The sequence below is a fragment of the Dermacentor albipictus genome, chromosome 6, assembly GCF_038994185.2.
Source record: "Dermacentor albipictus isolate Rhodes 1998 colony chromosome 6, USDA_Dalb.pri_finalv2, whole genome shotgun sequence".
In the NCBI taxonomy this organism is placed as follows: domain Eukaryota; kingdom Metazoa; phylum Arthropoda; class Arachnida; order Ixodida; family Ixodidae; genus Dermacentor; species Dermacentor albipictus.
Genome location: NC_091826.1, coordinates 95,696,431 through 95,722,479, shown reverse-complemented (window position 1 = coordinate 95,722,479; position 26,049 = coordinate 95,696,431). Strand labels below are relative to the sequence as shown.

Genomic DNA, 26,049 nt, shown 5'->3' with positions numbered 1-26,049 from the left:
TCTCATTTTCGGGCTAAGTTGTGAATTATGCCTGTTCACTGTTTCGTGGGAATGAATGAAGTTTACGTTATTGTGTAGCGTGTTCTTTTTCTGGAAAAACAGTCATGTAAAATTCTTCTCAGTGTTAGCAGACAACGTATAGAGTAAAAAAAAATTAAATTTGCCCTAAATTTTGTCTCCCCTAGTTTTTTCTATTGAGGTACTGACATCGAAGTTGATTGCGCTGTTCTGGACGTGTGATTTCTCCTTGCGTTACAAAGAAGCCCTTTATTTGGTCCCTGTGCCGTTGTTGTCCGAGTTCGCTAAACCTATCATCATCAGCAGCAAGGAATCGAGCGTCGTCGTCACTGCAGCATAGAGTTTCGCTGTTGTTGTCATGGGGAGGCCGCGTATACCGGGTGTATGAGCCATTCATTGTCTTACGTGACGGATAGATTTAATTTTGCAGTCATTTAATTTTGAACATTCTCAAACGACAATACCGCACGGATGCTGCTAACCACGCCACAGAGCAAAGTGAGAGGTCGAACGCAAACGACAGCAGCAGACTGCGGTGACACCGTCACTTACGTCGTTCTCTCCGTCGCCTCATTAAGAAGCGACCTCATTAAGAAGCACAAAGACGTCAAACATCAAAACAATTGCCGCACCCGCATCTCCAGTGGTGAATCTTGCGCCCACTACAAGGAGCTTTGGATTAGGGGTTCCACACATTCCATCGCAGCTAAAGCTATGGAAAGGCGACGAGTAGGGCGTACTCCTCAGGAAAAAGCTGCCTACCGCGAGCGTCAGCGAGAATTGACTCGTGAACGAGTTCCTCATCGTAGGGTCGGTACAGAGCTGTGCGCTGCAGAAACCTCACGCGCAAAAAAAGCACTGGGAGAACCTTAAAAAAAAAGAACTCCTAATGTATTCTCACCACGCGATGCACGCAAAACCGAAAATGCGCCTAAATAATGGTGAAACAAAATATATAGAGCATAGACTGCTTGCGAAGTTTTACTTGCATTGTGCTCCACTCGGCGTAACTAACACAGCTTCGCCGTTTGACCGTCTTCACGGACTGCAAAGGTTGGTGACTTTATTGGTGTATAACTGCCTTTAGAGCTACATGTGGAGGTGCCTTTAGTGCTTCTCAATAAGCCGCACGACCTGTCCCCGCTTTTTTTATTTTGTAGGGAACTTTCTGTTGCAATAGTGATGCCCAATCAAATTAAATCAATTATGTACCGCCCTCCTAGACGACCGCGTATGCCGGACAATTTCTGCATTTAATGTCGTCTACGTTGCAGGAACACAAAAGACTGGAAACCCTAAAAGATGTTCTCGACGACTTCCTCCCGACTTTGCTCGACGACTTTGTGCAGCTCGCCATCGTCACGTTCAGCACCGCCGCGAAGGTCCTGCACCCCATGATGGCTGTCAATCACCAAACGGTAGAAGGCTTTCGAGATGCTGTAAAGAACATGTCGGCGGTGGCCCGTACCTGCATTGGGTGTGGACTTCAGCGTTCTCTGGAGGTACGCATTTAGGCAGTCTTGCATTACCCGTCTTTTCAAAATTCAAGCAGGAAATGTCCAATATAAACAGCGATATTTTTAATCATTCCTATAGAAATTAACAGCGTTTGCGTCCAACGATAACTACCAATATCATTTTCTTAGGCCTGTTAGTTCTAATTACTAATAACGAAATCGAACGCTTCCTCTATGTACGGAATGTAGTAGCTAACCTGACGCAATAGACCAGATACACGAGTTCTCATTGGGTTTCTTGGGTATACCTCACGGGGATTAGAAATGTGCTTTCCCAAAACCAACAGCCACCCGGCTGAAATCCATCATATTTGCTTGGTTAACTAGGGTCTCTGAACTATTGTTTGTGCAGTATTATTCCGTCTCAATGCGCAGCAGTTGTATTGCTTACCGAGTTTCAAGATCATCTGCCACGTCGTACAGCCCCCGGTTGAATTCGTACACTATATTTCACCTGTGTTACAATTTTGAAACCCTGTATAACAAGGTATGCACCAGGAATAGCTTTTTACAGCATTTGGGCGGATCTTTATATATATTTATGTTAATCCTATGTTCGGTAGGTAGCAGTAAGTTCAGTGCGTAATTACTCCTTCCTTCACTACGAGCACGCTACAAGCACCCAACACTCTGGCCAGCTGACTTAAAGCGAAGGTCTGTGCCAGAAGGTTAGATCCCTATGGTAGCGCGCTTATTATTATGATAGCAATTATGTGGACAGCCTAGGCTCATTTCTGCAGTCGGCGTCGCTGTCGCCATGAGGTTCCGTAAAAGTGCAAGTGCGATAAAAGCATTGCCTAGCACGCTATTGTGTATATGCGGTTGAAAGCGTGCGATGGTGCGCCGGCGATTGCAGCTCAATCTCGTGCACTCAACCGCGGAAAGCAAAACGGTAGCGTGTCACCTTCTATCGCGCTCAGAGCTTCAGGGGAGGGTAGAGAAAGGGGAAGGCGTGTTCTTCTCCGGGCAGCGCGGTTGGCCGAGCGCGCCCGGCCGCGTGTACTGAAGATATATTCCGTACACGCCGGTGGAATTGGGGGGGGGGGGGGGGGAGGTGCAGTCAGAGCTGGGTGCCTATTGGCTCTCGCCGCAAGCCACTTCCGCTAGCATGGCGGCCCTCACGGTCTCTGCCGTTGACTCTACAATTTAGGTTTGCTTACGTTCCGCCGCTGGACTGCCGACACGGTGAACGCGATGCAGTTCTATGATGCAGCAGTGTGCACTTACACCGATTTGGTGATAGGAGCGCGCATCACTTGCATTGTGCTGTATGCAAAGCACGTGAAGCAACTTGAAATGCATCATGAAGCGTCTGTGCAACGTTGCGCTAAGCTTCTGTACAGGCATTTGACAACACTACACCTCGCTGCCGAAAGCCGCGTCGGTTCGTTTTTAAGGACGCTGAAAAAACATGCGTAATGCAGACAGGCGCCATCGAAGTGGAAGATGACGGCAGCGTGATCACGGGGCCACGTGTTGATGACAGAACAACATCGACGACACGGTAAGTTTGTGTTGCAGTTCAAAGTGTATATTTCCGAGAACACTAGTACGATCAGGTAAGACTTAACGCTGCATACGTTACGCGGAGCACGCACTTTTCCAAAACAATTCCGCGCCGCACAGACTTACTGTGTACACTGCCACACAGAATGAGAATCGCGCATATACTTGAAGGTGTGCGTCCATAAGCCTTCAATGCGTGCGTCAATCCATAAGTACTTTCTTGCTGCCTGACCACACCTCTTACGTGACATACCTGACCATACTAGCGTTCTGGAAAATATGCACTTTGAATTGGAACAAAAACTTGCTGTGTCGTCGTTATTGTTGTGGCCTCAAAACATAGCTCCATAATCCAGCCGGCGTCTTCTTCCTTCTCCCTGGGGCGCGTGTCCACTTTCCACACGAGTGCTTTTTTAGCGTCATTGAAAATGGATCGCCAGGTCTTTGACAGGCTGGCGTAGCGTTGTCAAAGGCCTGCACACAACCCTTGCGCAGTGATGGATAGGCATTTCATGAAGCACTTGAAGTTGCTTCACGTTCCTCGGATACACCACAAAGGAAATGTTCGGCGCTCCAATAATCAAATGGGTGTCAGTGCCCTCTGCTGCATCGCGTTAAGCGTGGTGGCAGGCTATCGTCGGAGTGTAAATAAACCTAAATGTCAGAGGCAAAGTCGGAGGCCGTGGCCCGGGGTGCCGCCATCATAGTGGAAGTGGCCTGTGGCGAGAGCCAATGGGCGCGCCGCTCTGACCCCCCTGCGCCAAGAGGATATGTTGTCCATACACGCCGCCGGGTTGCTGTATCGTTAAACCTATGCGCGACGAGTACAGAAGCCCTGCTGCACTGTCCTTTCGCGGCGTACTTCGCGTTTATAAGAGCGGCTGCACGAAGGTCTATTCGCTCGCTGATGCTGCCACGTTTACGCGCTTAACAGCGTTTTGACAGTGAATTTCCGCGGTCATCGAGTGAGATATCTTCAAGTTGGCATCTGCGAACGTGACAGCATGCTTCTAAATGTGTAAGTACGCCTATGTTCTCAAGCTTATACGGCCGTAACATGCTGTACGGCCGGTAACAAGTTCACATTGCTGTCGACTAATTTGCTGTCGCAACTGATCCTTCACCTTTCTGGCGAAACTGCGGCTTTGTTACAATGGAACGATTATTTACTTGTTTATTTATTTATAGTCTCAATATTTCCACAATATATCCACTCTCACTTCTAAGACATAGTAGACAGACATATGATTAACGAAGTTTGGTTTATACAATGAAGCATGAATTATGTACATCTGTGCAACTATTTCAATACAAACTAATTTAGCATGAACGGTATATGTATATATCTAAAACGATATTTGTTTCCTCATAGTTGACATCGAAAATGCAAAGTAGTGTCTTCAGTACACTGGCTACATATTGGTAGTGAATTCAACAATGTTAAAGAAAGATAAACGTACAGAATAAAAGCACCAATTTTCGGTATAATTCATGTAAATTAACGTGGGGATAATTGTGAATAAAAATAAATTTTTTAGTCACTTTATCATATCTATAAGTTGAAGAAATTAGGTTCTGATAGCGGGCTAGTTACTGATATGGCTAGTTCAACTCGCGCACAACACAGGGAAACAACGGAAAATATAAAGGTGTCGTTAGTGCAAAAGTAGTGCATTATATGCATGTTCATAGGGAGTTTTGTGGGATGCAGAAAGGAAAACCAATGCTCAGGCGCCTATATTTGGTTTGTTGTGTTGGTGTAGGAATTTTCCGCAAGCTCATTTTGCTCGAAGCATCGATGTTGCGTGTTACGATTAGGAATGTGCTTAGTCGAGCACGCTCATTAAGACTAGGGGTGCTATTGCGTAAAACTATTCCAAACTTTTCTATTCCAATTCTGCTATCAGCCCTCCACGATTGGTCAAAAACGTTTTTCGACCACGCCCAATTCGACTGTCTGTCGCGCGACGTCACAAAAGCCGCGATACCTCCCCATCTGATATGATGTGTACACACTGATTATGCATGATTTGACAGCAAAAAGAAAAACAGTTATTTCTGATTCGACCTATTTTCGCCATTAGCCCTCGGCTATTGGTAAAACGTTTTCGGGCTGCACCCACTTCACCTGCCTGTCAAGCTACGTCACAAAACCGCACAAACTCACCGCGCCAAAGTGACGTGTACGCGATAAAGACGCATTACTATGCCGAACAAAACTGAATTTTCTTCGGAATAGCCGCAGGCTGCCCCGTTCTCAAAGGAATAAAAGATAGCTGTCGCCAATCGCTGAGACGCTGGCTACTCGCACCTGCCGGAGAGCATGGGTGTAATTGCGCATAATAAAGCTTCTTGCGTGGCCGTGTAACGTTTTCGAGCCCTTTCGGCACGTTTACCACCTAATTCTGCCAACTCTTCTTTGCTGAGGGTCAGTTTTAGCGTGATTCTTAAGCTTCCGTTGCATGGCGCCGTGATTTTCGACAAGCCACAACAAGCTAAGTAAGGGAAAGCCGACCACTCGGAGACGCCAGCACCACCCTCTTCATCCGGTTATCGATTTTCAGTGCACTGGCTCTGCCCCAGTAAATCCCTCTCCACTTGAGCGTTCTCCTCGCCTCTTGTCAGCCAATTAGATACGACAAGCCGCTCAGTGTGGGCGATGTTATTCGTTTTTCAAGCAAACAAAAGTGACTTCCTATGAACGATGAGAGCGTTTGACTGGTCTGTTCAGACAACCCTGCGGGTGACCGCCCGGTGCTTGCGTCGGTGGTTACGCAAATCTGACGTCAGGAGATTGGAATAGAAATATATTGGAATAGTTTTACGTTATAGGGCCCTAGGAGTGTCCTAGAGCATCTAAGGTGTAAGTTATCATTTGGAACTGTCGACACCTGCATTTGACCCAGGCGATGACCTGACGTGCTGGAAATTGGAGAGGTTTGGGGAGATTTTTGTGTTTCTAGGTTCACCGAAGTTTGCGTGGTTTAAAGTTATGCCTTTATGGATAACACTAAGTTTTTTTGTGAAGGTTTGATGCATGAAGTCTAATAGTTTTTGATGAAAAGGCCATTTATCTAGCGTAATAAATTAGGAGGGGTGCCCAGTTAGAAGCAGTCTGCTCAGAGTTGCTTAAGAAACGCGTTATGAAGTTCCGTACGGTACCACAGCGAGTGTCACATGCACCGCATTGGCACAAGGACCGCTAGGTGGCGGTGTAATGCTGGTGCGAGAGGACGGCTAGAGACAGAATAAAGTATACGCCAACGCGAAATCTCCGACGCGGCACGTTCTCTGGATGAGTGAACGAACAAGAGACATCGGAACGCTATAAGGCCTCGCTTGATAGATCGTAGATTTTCATTTAGGTGGATCAGTTGTCTCCAGGCGTCTTCCTGCCCAACACCAGCCGCTTATTTCACATCACCCACCTTCAATAAGATGTGTTATCTCATGGACACTGGGGCAGAGGGGTGCGTAATCCCTCCTACGATGGACGACCACCGCCGACGCCTCACAAGCCCACGTGTTACCGCCGTGAACAGTACGAACATATGGGCCGACGGAAAAAAAGACTGTCGCCCTTGACATCGGCTTGCGAAGAATACAAAGATGGATCGCTTTGATAGCGCGAAGCGTGTGGCAAATATTCTTGTGGATTTACTCTGGCATTTTAAGATTGTGGTCGATTTCCACCGTAACCGTCTCCTGGATTCCGAGACTAACCTACCGGTTGAAGGCGTCACATCACGTTTGCCACTCTTGCGGCGCGTACAAGCACATGCCAAAGCCTCCCCACCGTGTTCTTCATTTCTCGAAGAGTTTACAGATCTTTTCCGTGTGCCTTGTTTTGAAGACGCCGTGCATGACGTAACCCATCACATTGGGGTTTATGGGGTACCAGTTCTTGCAAGTCCTCATCGCCTTGCTCCGGACCGTTACTAGATGGCTCAGAGGCAAGAATTCGAACATACGCTCGAGCTCGGATACGTGCGCCCATCATCTGGCCCGTGATCATCACCGCTACACATGGTCCCCAAGCCCACCGTTGATGATGGTGATGATGATGATAGTATTTGTGATAACCGGGAGAGAGCTGTTGTCAAACGTGAACACTGACTGGAAGTAAACATCAAAAACACTAGCTATATCGGAGGGATCAGAAAAATAGCCGTGTAATCTAGGAAACTGCAGCAGTTTTAGTTGGTGTGATAAAAGTCCAGAATTTGCGCTGCTTCGAATGTAGTAAGTGTGCTAGTTCAACTTGAAAATAAATGTTTTTAGCTGTTTTCATTTTGATACGTAGTTCTTTCTTAGCAGTGTTAAAAGGAATGATATCGTCAGGATTACATGCCTTTTTTCAATACGCGAAGACGGCAATGTGATATGTACAGTATGCTGCGATTTATCCATGGAATCTTAGGATTTCTCTTTTTTGTCTTGAGGGGAACAAAATTACCAATCCGTAGTTTTACGATGCGCTCAAATGCATAGACTAATGTGTCAACGTTATCATGTAGACCAAATGCTTGGAAGGAATCAAAGTCAGAAGCTAAAGTGTCTGTTAGCGTATCCGTCCTCATTAGCCTCTGCCAGCGCTTTGAGGAGCTGCGCCGCCAACGTTCCATCACGTGCCAGAACATTCAGAACGCCGATTCCGTCTCGAGCATCACTCTTTCTCCCGACATGACCAACTCGACCCTCTCACAGCATGTCAAAGATTTTATCCGTGAAGAGGTGGCCAGGTAGCTCTCGCTGCTGCCTCACGGCGACACACCCACGGCAGCTTTGCCTCCAATGCTGCAGCACACCGTCCGGACTTAGATATCCGAAGCACTTCCTGGAGCTCCTACGACCCCCCCCCCCCCCCCTCACCTCATCCAATCCTATGAGTGTGCCGCTGTCCCATACCGCGTTTTCCACTCATCCTACGTTGCTCCCATTCAGTTATGCAGCCGTGGTTCCACGGCCACCAGCGCCGACAGCTCCATTTTCATCCCTCGTGCATCCAGGTTCAATCAATCAATCAATCAATCAATCAATCAATCAATCAATCAATCAATCAATCAATCAATCAATCAATCAATCTTTATTTAGCATTCATTCAATTACAAAAAAATGAACACTAAGACAAGAACTAAAAGCTGCTTTTTTGCAGCTTGACAAGGTTCTTGCCCATATCCATGGCAACGGAATCAAATCAATTGCCCGATAGTCACCACAGTCTTTTCGTCCCAGCAAGACGTGGCGCACTATAGACGGACCGGCCTATCTGCTTCGCCTGCGGCATTGCTGGACATGTGGCTCACTTTTGCCGCCGACGCGCCCCAACTAGCTGTACCACCTTTGACACGCCCAGCTACGCGTCGCAATACGCCGCCACGCCCCCATTTTCACCGCGACGTCTTGATACTCAACTCAGCGTTCCCCTTCCCCTCGTCGCCGTTCGATTTCACCCCTGCGTCGTCGAGCTCCCACTGAAGAGGGAAACTGACTGGTGCAGTTCCGAGGCAAGAACTGCAATACATCGACGTTTTCAAGGACTCATTCTTCGCCGCAAAATGTTATTACCCTTTTTGAAGAGGGAGTACCCGCAGTGGCACTAGTCGATACCGGAGATACCGTTCCCGTCATTCACGAGAACCTTTCTCGCAAATTACGAAAAGTGACTACAGCTCCCTCTGGCCTGGCGCTCGCCACTGCCACCTCGCAGCGAATGCACCCTTCAGCTGTATGCACGGACCGTGTCGTCATCAACGACGTTCCCTACATAATCGAGTGTTTCGTGCTACCATCGTGCTCTCACGACGTCATCCTTGGCTGGGATTTCCTGTCTCGTCATTATGCTGTCATTGACTCTTCGCGTGCAGAAGTGTCGCTTTTACCACTATGTGAATCACTGCTGACCAGCTCTCATCACTTTGCCGACAAACTCATTGTTGATGACGGCACAACCATACCCCCTGAGTCGTCGATGGCTGTTGTCCTGTCGTATGATGCCGCATCTGACGCCACTGTAGTGTTCACGCCGTCCGATTTGTTTCCTCAGCGGAAAGGCATTGTTCTTCCATTTGCCGTGCTTACTATAACATCTGGGTCAACGGTGATTCTGGTAAGCAACTACTGCCAATAGCCGATCAGCCTTCTGCGTGGACAGACCGTAGGATACTTCCAGGCTGTCGACTACTTTGACGATCTCGATATTCCTACCGGCTTCCTCCGTCACATTGACGCCATCACTTCGGTCTCAGATTTATCACCTTTGGTGGGTTTTGACAACGCCATCAAGCCTGCTCTTTCCCCATCTCATCCCCGCCAACTTGTCACTCTCCTTCACAAGTTTGCCTCTGCTTTCGACTGTCATCAGACATCATTGGGCCGTGCCACAGGTGTTCCTCACACCATCGACACCGGTTCCCACTACCCGTAGCGACAGCGCCCGTATCGTGTCTCCGCTGAAGAGTGCCGAATCATCACAGAGCAAGTGGACGATATGCCTAAACAGAGTAATCCGTCCCTCTCAAAGTCCCTGTCTTCACCTGTTGTATTGGTAACAAAAAAAGATGGCTCCATTCGCTTTTGTGTCGACTACGGACGCCTAAACAAGATAACGAGAAAAGACGCTTATCCACTGCCTCGGATCGTTGACGCTCTCGACTGTTTACAAGGCGCAGAATATTTCATTTCCTTGGATCTGCGCTCTGGATACTGCCAAGTTCCTATGGCCGAACCTGACCATCCGAAAACCGCCTTTGTAACACCCGATGGCCTCTACGAGTTTAACGTCATGCCCTTCGGGATGTGTAACGCACCTGCTACTTTCGACCGTATGATCGACACCATCCTTTGCGGCCACAAATGGAAGACCTGTTTATGTTACCTCGACGACATCGTCGTCTTCTCAACCAATTTTCCGACACACCTCTCTCGCCTGCATGAGATTCTGAGCTGTCTCACATCTGCCGGCCTACAGCTTAACCTCAAAAAGTGCCGTTTTGCTGCGAGTAAGCTAACCATTTTGGGTCACGTTATGTCGAAAGACGGCGTCCTCCCGGTTCCAGACAAGCTCCGCGCCATTGCAGACTTCCCAAAGCCCATGTCTATCAAAACCCTCAGAAGTTTTACTGGCTTATGTTCCTATTTTTGTCGCCTCGTACGCAATTTCGCATCCATCATGGCGCCCTTGACAAGTTTACTTTCCGCCAGTAACGGCATAGCAGCGTGGTCACCTTAATGTGATCCAGCATTTCAGGAGTTGCGCCACTTGTTGACCTCACCACCGATTCTTCGCCGCTACGATCCTGATGCTCCCACGCAATTCATACTGACGCCAGCGGAGTTGGCCTTGGCGCGGTCTTAGCGCAACGGAAAGCTGGCTATGATGAATACGTCGCCGCCTATGCGAGCCGTACTCTAAAGAAAGCAGAATTAAATTACTCCGTCATAGAAAAGGAGTGTCTAAAGATCATCTGGGCACTAAGCAAGTTTCGCCCATACATTTACGGTCGTTCTTTCGCCGTAGTTACTGACCACCATGTCCTTTGTTGGCTTTCTTCCTTGAAAGACACGTCGGGACGCTTGGGACGTTGGGCGCTTCGCTTGCAAGAGTACGACATCCGCGTCATGTACCGCTCCGGTCGCAAGCACTCCGACACTTATTCGCTCCCTCGCTCCCAACTGACGCCTGGTATGGCGTTTTTGTCACCTTCCTCGTCCACACTGTCACCGTTGGCCATCACTGACATGCTCACAGACCAGTGCAAGGACCCAACACTTCTAATGCTACTTGACTACCTTGCCGCGCCGTCTGACGCCCCTTCGACACGAGCACTGCGTCTCCAAGCAACCCACTTTTCCTTGTGGGACAACATTCTATATCGCCGCAACTACATGCCCGACGGTCGGAAATGGCTCCTTGTTATACCTCGTCGTATGCGCTCTGACATCTGCGCGTCTTTTCACGCTGATCCCCTCAGCGCTCATGCCGGCGTCCTCAAAACTTACACACGGTTGCGCCAACGCTATTATTGGCAAGGTATGTACAACTTTGTGCAAAAGTACATTCAGTCTTCTATTACATGCCAACAGGGCAAGACACCTACCCAGCGTTTAACTGGACCGTTGCAGTCGCTACCGTGCCCATCTCGTCCTTTCGACCGCGTCGGCATCGACCTCTACGGCCCGCTTCCATGTGGCGGGTGTGGAAATCGGTGGATTATTGTCGGCGTAGACCACCTTACTCGCGACGCTGAGACTGCAGCTCTGCCAGCAGCGACCGCCTGTGACGTTGTTTGCTTCATCCTTCGCAGTTTGATTCTTCGCCACGGTGCTCCCCGAGAATTACTGAGTGATAGAGGCCATGTCTTCCTGTCAGAGGGCGTCCAAGCCCTCCTCGCCAACGTTACTAGGCTAGCTTCAGTTTTAAAACTCGGCGCCGTTGGGTGGAACCGCCACCCGCTCGCGCTTTCGTAGCGCTGCAGTCGCGCCCAGCTTCACTTCCTCACTAGCCGGCTACGTGGGCGGGCCGGTCTAAGCAAGCGGTGCAGCGTTTGTGGATTCTGTGGTTCGTTGTTAACAGCGAATTTTAGCAAGCATGTCATCCATGGAACTGTAGCCTTCGTCGAGTTTTTTAAGAATATCAGCAGACGATGCCGACGTGCTGCGTACCTGGCTGAATAGGCCGCTATCGGAGCGATATCAACAGTTCGGCGCACCATTTTTTCTGTGCTCCCAGCAATGCGACGCTTCGCTCGGCGTGAAACAGCCATTCATCGTGCCGACCGGGAACACTCTGCGAAATCAACGGCACGCGCTCGTGCCACTGCTCCCGCGTTCGTCATCGTCTTCCACAGCTGGCTGTGTGGCCGTTCATCTTTCCAGCGTAGAATTTCACTTCACTTCTGTCGTCGTAATGGGAAGGCCGCGTTTACGGGGGTATGAGCCATTGCTTAAGGGAGTATGAGCCGCTCATGGTCTTACGTAGCTGAAAGATTTAATTTCGAAGAAACTTAATTTCAAAGAATCACAAGCGGCAAATCGCAGGCGAAGGTTGCTAACCACGCCGCCGAGCAAACTCGAGACATCTAACGCAAGGGACCACTGTGGACTGCGGGTATACTGTCAGTGACGTCGTTCTCTCTCGCAGCCGATTGTGTGCGCAACCTCATAATTGATAAATACTTTATTGAACCCTCGGGATTAACCCAGTGATAAACACAGGGGCCACAAGTTTTAGCTTCACTGATTAAGCAACTTCACGGAATGAAAAATCCGACTTTTTTTATTGTGGCTTGTGTGTACAAAGACCGACCTCATCTTTCTTTTTGTAGCGCTTCTTTGGCGTGGTGAGAAGCTTCGGTGGGGATGAATATCATCCTACAATCACGCACTTTGGCCAGATATTCAAGCTCGTGAGCCTAAACTGCGCGAAACATTAAGACGACAGGAAGAAACACACGACATTTAGAAACGCAGCTTGTGCGCTTCGCTGTATGCGTTTCTTCCTTTCGTGCAGTTTACCCTTCTTTCAGTATTAACGAACTGGCGCGATAAATCTTATTGCTGTAGGTGGATACCGCTTTCTCTTGGTATCACTAATTGGGACAAGGGAGAACGCCAGCGAGCGTGAAACACGCGCCCACGGCCCGTCCGCACGAGCTAAAGGCTGTGACGAGGCGTCTGCAGTGGAGCCCGATGGAACAGCGTTGCCCTCTGGCGGCTGTCACAGAAATGGCGACAGCGGCTGTAAGCGCGCGGGCGGCGAAATTTAGAACGGAAGCTAGTCTAGTAACGTTCCTCCTCGCTGAGTGCAGGATAATTCAACGCAAATGTACCGCGTACCATCCCCAAACCAACGGTTTTACCGAATGGTTCAATCGCACTCTTGGCGACATGTTGCGGATGTACATTTGATCCGATCACTCCAACTGGGACACCGTACACCATTTTGTTGCGTTCGCATACAACACCGCGACGCAAGCCACCACCAGCTTCTCCCCCTTTTTCCTTATGTATGGCCGTGAGCCTTCATGCCCATTGGACACCATACTGCCGTACCAATCTGACGCTACACAGTATACTCCGTTTTCCGAAGTTGCCAAATATTCTGAAGATTGCCGTCAGCTGGCACGTGTCCTGACTAGTGAGACACAAGCATGTCAAAAGACAAGACATGACCATCTCATCAACCACCGCACAACTTTGCTCCTGGTTCACTTGTGTGGCTTTGGATACAAGCCCACGTTCCTGGACTTTCTTCTGAACTCCTGGCGCATTATCACGGGCCGTACCGTATCATCGAGGCCACTTCACCCCTCAGCTACATTGTCGAGCGGCTGAAAGTGTCACCAGACCTGCGTCGTGGCGGCCGAGAGACAGTACAGTGCTCACGGAATGAAACGCGTCAATTTAGGGCTAAGTAATGCGCATATCTTTGTTTCAACCGGCTGTAGTTCGTGTCACATCGACGTAATTTTGGCGCGTACGCTTACATCGGAGCCCTCGTCACGTTTGGTGACCAAGTTCCTAGCGACATGACATGGTGCTATCGCGTACTTTGCACTACTAAATGGGTTCTGCTAAATGCTCCGTGTCCTATTTCATTCCGTGAGCACTGTACACGCCAACCGCCTGACACCCTATTACGACCCACTCATCTTCTTCGCACCCTGAGTCGCCAGGATGGGTACGCTTTGCTCCGGGGCATTGTAATGAAGTAGACGCGCCCCTGTGTACGTGCCGACTGACGAGGTAGAGGAAGGAGCATAGCTTGATCGCGGGTGAGCCCCGTGCTACGGACAGCCCTTGCAGTGCCTTTACCTAGCGTTCCACATCGTTGTGAACGACAATACAATTCGTCGCAATATATATATATATATATATATATATATATATATATATATATATATATATATATATATATATATATATATATATATATATATATTGCAACGTGGGTGTTTGCCCAGCAGCACTAGTTCTAGGTTGCAGCAGTAGGCTTAACCAGGTCGGCGCTATAGCGAAATGGCATAGCAAGCACTCATCGTCATCTTCTTCTCTTTCACTACCACCATGCCCACTGCCCAGTGCCTTGAGTACAATCACTCCCCACCGAAAGAGCAGCCATCTTGGCGACCTAAGGACAGGAAAACACACGGGGGTCATGGCACAGCTTGGGCCGGGAGACGTGGGCAATTTCGTGACCGCGACGACGCTGGTGGGAAGGCGCTTCCGTTGGGTCGATGAGGTTGTTGAACGCGGATGCTTGTTTGAGTACCCGAAAAGGACCGTGGTACTTGGAGAGCAGCTTAGAGCAAAGGCCTAGAGGAGTAGAGGGCACCCACAACCAGACCAGCGGGCCAGGAGCAAAGCACGTAGCCGCATTAGATGAATCGGGGCCATGCTTTTGGCGTTACTGGTCCTGGGATGTGAACAAACGAGCGAGCTGGTGACATTCTTCAGCATAAGCAGCCGCACCAGAAACAGTCGTGCACTCCGAAACATCTGATCGGTAAGGCAGAATCAGTCCATAGTGTATGAAGGTTCGTGTCCACAAAGGAGAAAGAAAGGGGAGAACCCAGTGGTACTTTGCGTGGCGGTATTGTAAGCGTAGGTGACGAAAGGCAGAATGCGATCCCAATTCAAGTGGTCAGAGGAAACATACATGGCCGACGTGTCGCCAAGGGTGAGGTTGGAACGCTCTGTCATCCCATTAGTTTGAGGATGATATGCCGTGGTAGTGCGGTGAATGATGTGACACTCCTTTAGCAATGCTGCAATGACGTCTGAGAAAAAAAAAGCAGCCGCGGTCGCTTAGTAATTCTCGAGGTGCTCCATGGCGTAAAATGAGGTTTTGAAGGAAATAAGGTGGCGACCTCTTTTGCTGTGCAGATGCTATGGCTGAAGTTTCGGCGTACCGCGTGGGGTGGTCGATAGCAACAATAACTCAGCGGTTGCCGCTTGGGGTGTTGGGAAGCGGACCGTATAGGTCAATGCCGACGCGGTCGAACGCGTGCGCTGGGCATGGTAAAGATTGCAAGGGGCCTGTGGCTTGTTGAGGTGGCGTCCTGCGTCGTTGGCATATGAGGCAGGACCGGACGTACTGGCGAACTAAGTGGTACATACCACGCCAGTAATACCCCATACAGAAAATGTGAGAGTATAGACATCTGTCTAAGTATAGAAGTATTACTTCAAAATGTTAAGCGTAAAAGGTGGGACATTTAGGTTTCCCCGTGTATATGGAGCAGCTGTGATCCTCATCTCAGAATTTAGGAGCTTCCTCTTCTTTATCTATTTCCTATGTGATTTTGTACTCACGTCATGTATTCTTCTTTCATGTTAAAATTCGTTTCCCGTTTTTATTCACAGAGTAGCAAGAGAAGTTGAGCTTAGGACGCTATTTGCTGCATACAGCACGCCACATTTACATAAATTGTAGCGGCCGAAAAAACTTATCGAGGAAGTATATTTATAATCATGCAAACATTCAGAAAAAGTTAGGCGGTACGTCCCTGAAGGAAAACTCCTACATATGCGTAGCATTATATGGCGGTCAGGGCCGGTATTTTGTAGTGATGCCTTTTCCGATTCTATGCTTTTTCACGCTTTTCGCGCTTGGCCAGTGGTCAGAGCGACGGTCTGCCCACATTATCAACGGGATCGGACGGCCGTGTATGGTGGATGATAAGAATAGCATAGAATAAGGCATAAGGCATCGCTACAAAATAGCGGCCCAGGGTGCTGCGGAACGTGTTATGCACTGTAATGATGTGTGTAAGGGTTATGCTGATGTAGTATGCGTTGTTTATTTATATTGATCTTTCTGGGACCTTAAATGCCAAAACCGTGATGTGATTATCAGGCGCGGCGCAGTGAGGGACTGCGGCTTAATGTTTATCACCCGGGTTTCTTTACCGTGCCCCAAATGCACGGTATACGGATGGTTTTGGCATTTCGCCCCCATTGAAACGCGGCTGACGGGGTCGGGATTCTACCCCACGTCCTCAAGCTTAGCAGCGCATCGCCATAGCTAGTACGCCATCACAGGGCGTACATTTATTTACGCATGCGTGAGAATTATGAGGAGAGAGATGCACATATTTACAGACCCTTACTGCGGCTTACCGCATGCTTTCGTTTTGGTTCGTTAGTTATAGGTTTGGTGTTTTTCATCCTTACTAGTCGGCTGTTAACCTACCCCATACTGATTGCTATTGCCCTGTTACTGGTGCTTAAGCTTTCTTGTCATGGTGTAACACCTTACTACACCCTATGGCATGTGAAAAACGGGGAAAGTGGGCGAGCTTGTCGAATATTCTTTAGTGATGCGCCTATTGGTATCACGAACAATGGGTCCTTTGCTACCTTACACAAGATGGCAGCTATGTGCTGCGCAAAAAATTAGCTTCAGCTGCACATTCTCGCCATCAACTTGGAAAGAGATGTTCTTGCTAGAAGTCAAATTTTTGACTGACTCACTATATAAGGAATGCTACGAATGGAAAAGCTTCAAGAAAGCTCCACAAGTCCCTCGTCCCCACAAATTGTACAGCTGAGAGAGATTATACAGTTGTTACCCATCCTTATATTGTAAAACAATAAAAAGATCAAATGTTCTCTTCGCGCTTACAAAGTCATGCATAGGTGGAGAAAAGCAAGTATGTGTAGTATAAGAACATAGCGCCTTATGAAGGTATGGTAGGGTAAATGGTACATGTTCGTTTTAAGATAATGTTTTAGACACGGCTACATATATTCGCATCAAATTTCACGCGCTTACAAAATATGCTCGTAGGTACAATACAAGGCACTTTGTGTCAGATGGTTAACCTTTCCTGTGGCCCACTCCCAAAATTGTAGTGTATTTAATAATTTGATGTACCTTTTCTGTGCAACCACGCAGAGGAATGTGATCATATTACACACGGTTATTCTAAGCAGTCCTAGATTACATCTGATCTAAAAAAATATCATATCCACTTTGGGGTTCCTACCCAAAAATATATATCTCTGCTTGCGCAAAGCCACAAGAGGGGTTCTTTGCAGTGTAAATTTTTCCAGTGTTATCATTCATATCATCAGAGATTTTTTTAGTTCGGAATATTTATAACTGGTTGTAGTGCACATGTACAAAGTGTCACTGGAATGGGACAAATATTTTCAGAGGAAAGGCAGATTAAATTTCAAAAATTAAGGAAAATTGCAATTCAGGAAAAATGAAGTTTCATGTTCGAATGCTCCTTGTGGATGCTCCAATTGCCCTAGGAAAATACGTTTCATTGCTGACTCTCCCGCAAGTCTTTCCAACGCAGTAGTTAGTGTTCCTTTTTATCCGTCGTCCTGTCAGCAGAGTAATGGAATTCTGCCCTGTCAACAGGCTCTTCGTCTATCTTGTAGAGGGCAATACTACCAAACAGACGTAGAAATATTCCATGAGCCTCCAGATGAGCTTTACCGAAGAGCTATTACCGTCATTGTAGTAGGCTACAGCATTGTTAGTTGCTGTTTTCAACGTGTAAGCACTGACAAATTTTTCTTAGGGCAGCGGCACCAGATGAGTTGGGTGAGCGACTCATTGGTGTTCTGTGTTCGTCCATGAATACGTTTGCTCAGAAGACCGATTACTTCTAATGTTCTCTTTCTGCTCTATTTTGTGGACGACCGTGTCATCATCGCGGTAAGTGATATTTTTAAAACCCCGAACAGAGGCGACCACGACCACGTAAGCAAAAGCAACAGTTTTACGTAATAGTTCTTTTCCGCAAAGGACTATTACGTCAAACTCTTGACTTCGATTTGTTAACAAATTCGGTTTCGCCCTGGCATCTGCTAGCCACCTGGTTAGCCCAGATGGTAACTCGGCTGCCCTAGAAGGACGATGATTTCGGATTGGAGCCCCGGACCAGGACAAATTTTTCATCAACTACGATGCTTTTCTTTCGAGGAACCCGTATGGGATTCCTTTGTGGCAATGGCGACAATTGAGTGAATGTCTCGTTTTCTTTTTAATAATAAATGATCTTTTAGTACAAATCGTTAACTTACCACATACACAAGCAAAAAATAAAGACCACGCCATAACGAAGAAAACCGCAAGCGACAACAATGAACAAACCGGCCTCCGACCGCCATTTTTAAACGCCACGGTGCGCGGCACACTTCGGTGCGACATTTGAACCGCTTTGAGCTGCCGCACGAGATCGCGTTTCCCCAGGTTTGTTCCTCTTAGTGCAGTCAATTTTTCTGTGCCAAATTTGTAAATTTGATCTTTTGGAGGCCCCGTTAAAAAGATACTCCATACGCCACACAGGTAATGCACCTTTCACGCAGTGAGTGAAGCGTAAACTAAGCAATTACACGGTGAAGTACTCAGCCAATTAGGTTCATTCCTGTCATAACTGAACACTGAGATAGAGGGATGTATATGTACAAACCATTGCTAATTATCGTCAATCACAGCATCCAGCACGAAAAGCTTCGCTTACATCGATTCCCACTGTGCATGAAATCTGCATAATGTTTCTTATGCCCAGGTTCTGAATACTTCCAGCGAGTCTCCGGAAGGCGCAGTAATTGTGCTTTTCACCGATGGCATGGAGAATGAGTACCCCTCCATAGAAGACGTCTGGCCGCAGCTGTTGGCGTCAAAGGTCAAAGTTGTAACTATGGCGATGGGTGATAATGCCGAAGATAGGCTTGAGAAACTGGCTGCAGAAACGAAAGGGCAAAGCTACTTCTTTACAGATCCCCTTGGGAACGCAGTGAGAACCGACGTTGAAGGCGCCAACAGTCACGCGCACGAGCGCACATATCATCAGTCGGTCAGTATCATGTTACCTACGATTACACCATGCAACATGAACGGTATTGGATGCCCAGTTGCTTCAAAGCCTTTGTGCAGTGTTTTCGCCAGAGGGAAAAATCTATAGTCAGACAAGCTCTCGGTGCCACTAGAAAAGTTCGATAAATCTAGATGCCTGTTCTTTTCGTGTGCAGATAGATTCAAATGAAGCACACAGTATCCACTTGTAGCCCAAGCTGAAGGTGAGTTGGGCATGTTCGAGGCAATGTGAGGCGTAATGATGCTAGAGTTCGGCTTTCAGAAATGGTTTTAGTCGCAAAAAGTAAAGCACGGCAACAGAATAAAAGATACGGAGAGGCACTAGGAATTCATTTTTATTTTTCCCGATGCTTCATTTTTATATCAACAGGCATGCCAACATTTACGGGTGAGTCACATTAGATCACATTTGCGCCTAAAACCATTTCTAAAAGCCATTTACCAACTAGTCCGGTAGTAGGAATTGCTAGTGTTCGGTGTATTTGCTGCTAATTAAACATTAATATATCCGCGTTTTCTCTCTGATTAGAGGCCTTATATCAAGCGCGCTCTCTTGGCAGAAGCGAATATACATGCATGAAGGTCAAGAACCATTGTTCCTATCCCCTGCAGTGTACACGTTATTTTTTGTTTAGCAAATATTCCGAAACGTTTATTTTCCTTTCTGCCCATGCAGAATTGTAGGAAGCGCCTACTAATCACGATATTGCAAGATAACTATATCGTGTGGTCCCGCGGTACTTCATGCATGCGTTGTGCAGTTTTGTCTCACGTGGTATCAAGGAGTAAAATGTGCAGTTCAATTAAAACCTTTCCAAAAAAGCACTCATACAAATGATCCAAAGCTTTAGACTTTGTGTGCTTTTGGAAGCCTACAATTTACGCCACTGTCCCATGACAACTATGGCTGCCACGTAATTAATTTTGGTGAACACCATTGAATGTTTGGGTGGAATTTAAGATATATGCATGCTGGAACACAGAAGATGCGTTCTGATCCGTTGCTGTGCGCGAAAGGAGAGCCCGTTTTTAACTGGACATGGCTGCCCTTGCTTTATGCTACGCCAACTGAACACTTGGCGAAGATTTAGCGATCCTATGCATCACCCTGGTTTGTAGCCTATTATGTCGGCCTACCTTTTTAACAGCTACGATAACCAACAATGCCAAGAGTTGACATAAAGTTTGTAAACAGGGATAAGGTGCTCAGAAAGGCTGGCCTCAGGCACCTTAGGCACCTCTGAGACACCTTATCCCTGTTTACAAACTTTATACCACAGTGTGCTATTCCATCTGTCAGCCCCTTTCTTAATAGTTGATATAGAGCTTCTGTCGCGCCCGCAGCGGGGCCGTCCTTTCTTCAGCGGAACAGGTGCACCGCCTATTGATATAGCCGTCCCAACGCATACACACGTGCTCTAACAGGATGTCGACACGGCCCTCAAACCAGACTCTTCTTCGCATGCTCGAAGCGGTCCCTCATCGGTCCGCGTCGTCGTTTGGTTTTGCCCTTACGTCGTCGGCAGTGGCCTAGTCAAGGGAATTAGTTGTTATCGTTCGGCAGGCAGGAACTGCTAGTCTCGCGAATTCTCAGCGCAGGCTACTCAAGGAATAAGGTAATGTGCTCCTTTCGGAAGCGATCTAAACTCTTCTCGCGGCAAGCAACGCTGTTCACCCCATTCTTAGCCACCCTTAAAGGAATGCTTTCGCACACTTAGGCCCTTAGTCGCCCACTACGTGGCATGTTGACTATTCATGTCGCCTTTGCCCACACGCACTGAGGCATTTTTTGGGGGTATTCTTTACGATTACATTTAACCCGTCTACACAAACTGCCAATTAGTTTCCGCCATTTTTCATTTTGTACGCAGAAGGACAGTAGAGCACAGTAGACCTCTTGCTCACCACCTGCCACACATTTCCTAATGCCTACAACGGTGTCTGATGCGACGAGATACGTAGAAGGTTATCGCCAGCTGGCTTGCTCCCTTATAGCCGCAGCTCATTGTCGCCAGAAGCAGTGACATGACAAGAATCTGTAGACGTATCTTTTACCAGCTTACTTCCTTGTGTGGTTGAGTACACCGCGTAACAGCCTTGGCCATACTTCCCAATGTCTTCTGCGCTAGGAACGTCGATACCGCATGATACACCACACCTCCCCTGTCAGCTACGTAGCTGGCGAAACAGTCATACCACCTAAGCAACGTGGTCGCGACACTCTCCATTTCACCCGAGTTAAGCCGTACTGTGACAGCCATTTTACATGCCCAATGAGTCACCAGGACGGCTCAGCGTATCTCCCGAGGCCCATGCAACGAAGAAGATGCGCGTCTGGCCTGTTGCTGGGCGCATGATGAGAGCTGGTTTTTCCGTGAGTTCAGTGCAAGGTGGCATCAATAAATCGCTTGACAGGTAGGAGTTATATTCGAACGGGTGAATGAAATTGAGATAAGCCATTTAGCAATGGGCCGCGAAAGCGTTATATACGGACATTATATGTGCCGATACGTTGCCGCGGTCCTGAAGCAACTACACATGGCTTAAACCATGAATTTGGAGAAAAGGTGAAGCACATTACGAGTTATCTGTCGTAAACAATTTGTTGCCGACTATGTGACTCCCACAAATATCGACTTCATACTTGTTCTCTGTAAGCTACAAATACACCGCCTAGAAGGCTTTATCGCAGCCCTGGGAGTAGGGGTAGTTGCCCAAACTCGTATCTGACGTAATGTTACGCAGGTTATCTGTTAGTTTCGCGCAATGCCTCTTTGCATACAGGAGTAATTACGACGTTAGTTTCTAAATGATGTAGTTGCCAGTCTAAAAAATGCAGAGGAAAACATGAAGGACCCGTCAGCTGTGTGGCGGAACAGTGTGATGGGTGAGGCCCTCGTGTACATATAATCTAGCTTCCAGTCAACCACCGATAAATCCAGGAGCGATTTTTCTTCGCTCTGGGCGTCAGTGTTTAACATATTTCAGAAAGCCTTCCACGAGACATGAAAACATTCACGTGCATACACCCCGAAAAAAAAACAATAACTGGTGACAGGCAAACGCGTGCTAAATGGTAAGCTCAAAATGGTAAACGAAAAAAAAAAAACGTACGTCGTATAAGGATGATAAGTAAACTGTTTTTATCTTTCTGTGCATGTATATGTTATTTTGTGTGATGTACATTGTGTTAAAAAAATGTAATCTTCTTGGTGACTGTTGCATAGCTTTCGCGGCGGCAGAATGTCTTACTCATGAACAATGATTTGTTAACTATTTTAGAAATTGTAAACTGCACAAAGTCCTAGTAGATAGTTTGGAACTGAAATACTGGCGCGAGATAGTCAGGCACCTGTGGCCGCCAGCCCTTGAACGAGAATGACGAATTGCGTAGTGGTACACGCGGTTTCAAAGTGTCAACCAGCACTCAAAACACACCGTCTTGCGAAGGCCTCGGTTGTTCACTTCATGACTTTTTTCTGATGGAGGTGCTGGGTACGTAGATCGTTGGAGCATACCCTCTGCACAGGTCTGGCGAGTAGTTGGCAGACACTGAGCCTTTACACGCACGTACCAGCTGTCACCTTCATGGACTCCAGCCACGGCATGGTCTGCTAGCTGAGTGTGCGACGACAATGTATCCACCACCTTCCATGGTTACCACTGAAGAACAGTGCATCGTCAATCCCGGACGCGGGATTCATATCATGGCGATGCTTTGAAGAGGCGAACGTTTGCCTTGACAACTTCGGGCGTCTCGCCAACTAACGACTGGAATCAAGGGTGCAAGCTTCGCAGTGTGAATTTTGTTCTCGAGGATTCAACGACGACGTGGTTCGAGAACCATTAGGCGACGTTGATACCGTGAGATGAATCTCGTCGGTAGTTTCTCAATGCCCATTCCAGTGCTCACTGAAAGGGTAAACCGAATCGGCGCTTCAGGCGAGGGTTCAAAGCCCGAATGAGAGTTTTTCCACTTATGTGTAAGACATGACTCAGCTCTTCAGACTGACTTGTGGACGCATCTGCGTTTGAATAGAAGAAAGTGTGTCACCTAATGCGAGGTGTCAAGCAAGGCGTTTTTGCTGGCCTCATTTGTAACCCTCAGGCAACATTCACGGCCTTTCTCGCCAAAGCCGCAACCATAAAAAATTGCTTCAACAGCATGCCAGATTTTATATCGACGTCATGGTTTCAAGTAACCTCGCTGCCGTTGCTCTCGGCAACGTCATCAGTACACTACAGGAAGATATCAAGGATCAAAAAAGAAATCCAGAAGTTGAGGGCAGCCAACCCATCCGTATTGCAACTTTCCATGGCTGAAATGGCTTGCACTGAAATCAGGCACGCCGCCCTATTTCCTGAACGGTATGAGACGCCACAGCAGCTTCCTGCATTGTACAATACCTCTGCCTTCGCACACCCCACTAAACAAATGGAAGTAGGCTTCGTGCCTCACAACCCGCCGTCCTCTGCTGAAACACGACTGAGGAACAGTGACGTCCGGCGAACAACGGACCACAGGCAATTTTGTTATCGCTGTGGGGATGCCGGAAATATTTACAGAGCGGGTTCCTAGCGCGAAGTACGTATCCTTGAGTTCTCTCCAAAAGCACCTCTTTCGCGACTCGTAGAGATGGAGAACTTCTCCGCGAACAGTCGTAGTTCGTTCGACTACCGGCGGCATGAACACCGTTCGTCGTCACCTGGTCGATGCCTGCGGTAAAGCGCAGCCTTCTCTAGTGGCTCTCCAAGGCCCCGCTCGCTCAGCCCTGCTGACAGGGAAAACAGAGGCCAGCGAACTCAGCAGGCGAGGTCACTGATATGAAGTGCACTGAACTGAAGAGCCTTCATTACGACAACGACGACAGCAAAGTATACTGGAGACACAGTCAAGTACCGCAAGAGAAGTGGTAATGTTTGATATTCCAGTAACCGTAGACGAAGAAGAAATAGCACCATTAACCGACACTGGAGCACCTTGGCTAGGAGTACCGATGTTGCTTGTAAGCTAAAGAAATAAATCTACCCAGTGGATTAGGGTCACAGATTCATACCGAAGGAGACCACCTTTTAAATCCCCTGGGCAGATGTACTGCACGAATGAATATTCGCAGCTTTACGTACGTCGGAGATTTTTTTTATCCTGTCTAGTTGTTTTACACCAGATTCTTGGTATGGTCTTACTGCAGGCTAATGGAGCCATCATGCATTTCTGCAAGTTGCTGGTTGCGTTTTCTACGGTGCCCGCCATGGAAAGGAGCAATTACGACAGTCATAAGAATGCCTTGCGCATCGTCGAGAACAACACGTTACCGCCAAGAAGTAGCGCGTTAGCCCTTGTAGCCAGCAGCGCATTCGACGAATATGGGGACATTGCCGAGTCAAATACTTGGCTGCTGATTCATCTTGTAAGCTCGAAGCATTCTTCAGCTGCCGAGGAAGCAATCGATAGTTCTGTTGGCGAACTTCAACAACGAGTTTCAGCACGTCCCTCAATCACAGCTGGAGTGTTCTTCAAATAATTCGTTGACCTCAATGACGTCGTTATATTAGAAGTCATATCACCGGGCATGACAACTGCTACCAGCCTGAGCAGCCGCCTTCTCATTAATGCATGCTTGCCGGTGCTACCGAAGGAGCGCCTGTTAGGACAGGTGAGCGAAGTCTTTGATTGCTTCTTCACAGAATCCGGTGCAGCGGGACTCCGTTTCGAAACTCCGTATTTTCACGAAGGAGGCAGCACGCCGTGTTCGTCAGTATCCATACCACATGTCGCCAATGGAACGCGAGGTGACTTAACGCGAAAGTAAAGAAATAGTGAATAAACACGCGATTCGCCCTTCGGCTATTCCGTGGGCGTCTTCCCTCATTCTAATAACAAAGGACACCTGCGTCGACTGCAGACGGCTTAACAAATTCACCAAATGCAATGTTGCCCTCCTGTCTCGGATTTACGACGGAATGGAGTATCTACTTCATGGCCAATTCTTAACCTCGTTAGACCATAAGTAAGGGTAGCGATACCTCAAAGTCTACAAGCGTCGGCGCGAGAACACTGCATTCGTGACTCCTGTGGGGCTATGTGAATTCAAAGTTTTCCCATTCGGCCTCTTTGCAGCCACCACGACTCGGGGAACTGAAGTGGCGGACGTGCCTGGCCTACCTGAACGATGTCACTGCGTTTTCAAGCATGTTTGAGCAACAGATGGTGTGGCTGAAGGGTGTTCACAATGTTATCAGGAAGAAAAATATCACAACCAAGTTAGAAAAATGTCGATTTGGTGTTCAGGGACTCAAGTTTATCGGTCACGGGGTCAGGCCCCGGGGCACTCGTTGAGACCATAAGGAGTTCAGTACAGTTCAATTCCAGCTGCCTCAAGACAAGAAGGCTGTTCAGCGGTTTTTCAGCCTTGGCTTCTGCTGCCGTCATGTTCTTTTTTTAGAATTCACAAAAATAATTGAACTTATACCAGGAATAACACGCCATGATGTTTCTTCGTGGAGAAGAAAGAGCAAGAACAGGCGTTTACAGATTTACGCAAAGGACTTGAAGCCGCTCCGGTGCTCGCGAAGTTTGCCAATGCTCCTCAAATTAAAATTCACACACACACCAGCGTTGCCAGGCTCAAAGCCATTCTTGTTCAATAGCGAGATGGTACCGAGTGCGTAACTGCGTTCCGCGAGCTGTTGTTGCACAAAGGCAGAGGTTAACTACTCGACAACTTAAAAGGAGTGTTTAGTAATCGTTTGGGTCATCAGTAAGTTTCAATTCTCCTGTATGGCCAGCCACTTGAAGTGGCTAGTGAGCACAATTTGCTTTGTTGGCTTGCTAATCTCAGGAATCTATCAGACCGCCTCGCTCATTAGAGCCTCCGCCTTTAGGAGTACGATATTAACGTCGTCGATCGATCTGGACAAAAACACAGCGAAGCTCACTGCCTGCCACGTGCTTTGACTCTGTGGACATCCTTAGACTTTCAACAAAATTTGCTTTTTCTTGATGCGGTTGATTCGTTCCGGATGTGGACACAGAACTTATTCCTATTAATTGGTATCTTCTAGAGGCCGACGAAGTTATTTCACGCTGGCTACCATGATTACTGACATCGTATTGCCTGCGGAGCAACCTACTCTGCAACTGAAACTGAAACGATTCACGAAACGTTG

General features: G+C 47.8%; 1 protein-coding gene across 5 annotated transcripts in view; it reads left to right on the top strand.

The window, feature by feature from the left end:
• LOC135907494 (calcium-activated chloride channel regulator 1-like) overlaps positions 1–26,049 on the top strand; it is a 158,352-nt gene that overhangs the window by 91,751 nt on the left and 40,552 nt on the right. For 4 of the 5 annotated variants that reach the window (XM_065439194.2, XM_065439193.2, XM_065439191.2 and 1 more), the window contains 2 exons: positions 1,293–1,520; positions 18,572–18,859. In XM_065439194.2, coding sequence (XP_065295266.1) covers positions 1,293–1,520; positions 18,572–18,859 — 516 coding nt within the window. The remainder of the gene's footprint in view (positions 1–1,292; positions 1,521–18,571; positions 18,860–26,049) is intronic. The other variant, XM_070520899.1, reaches the window with a different exon arrangement.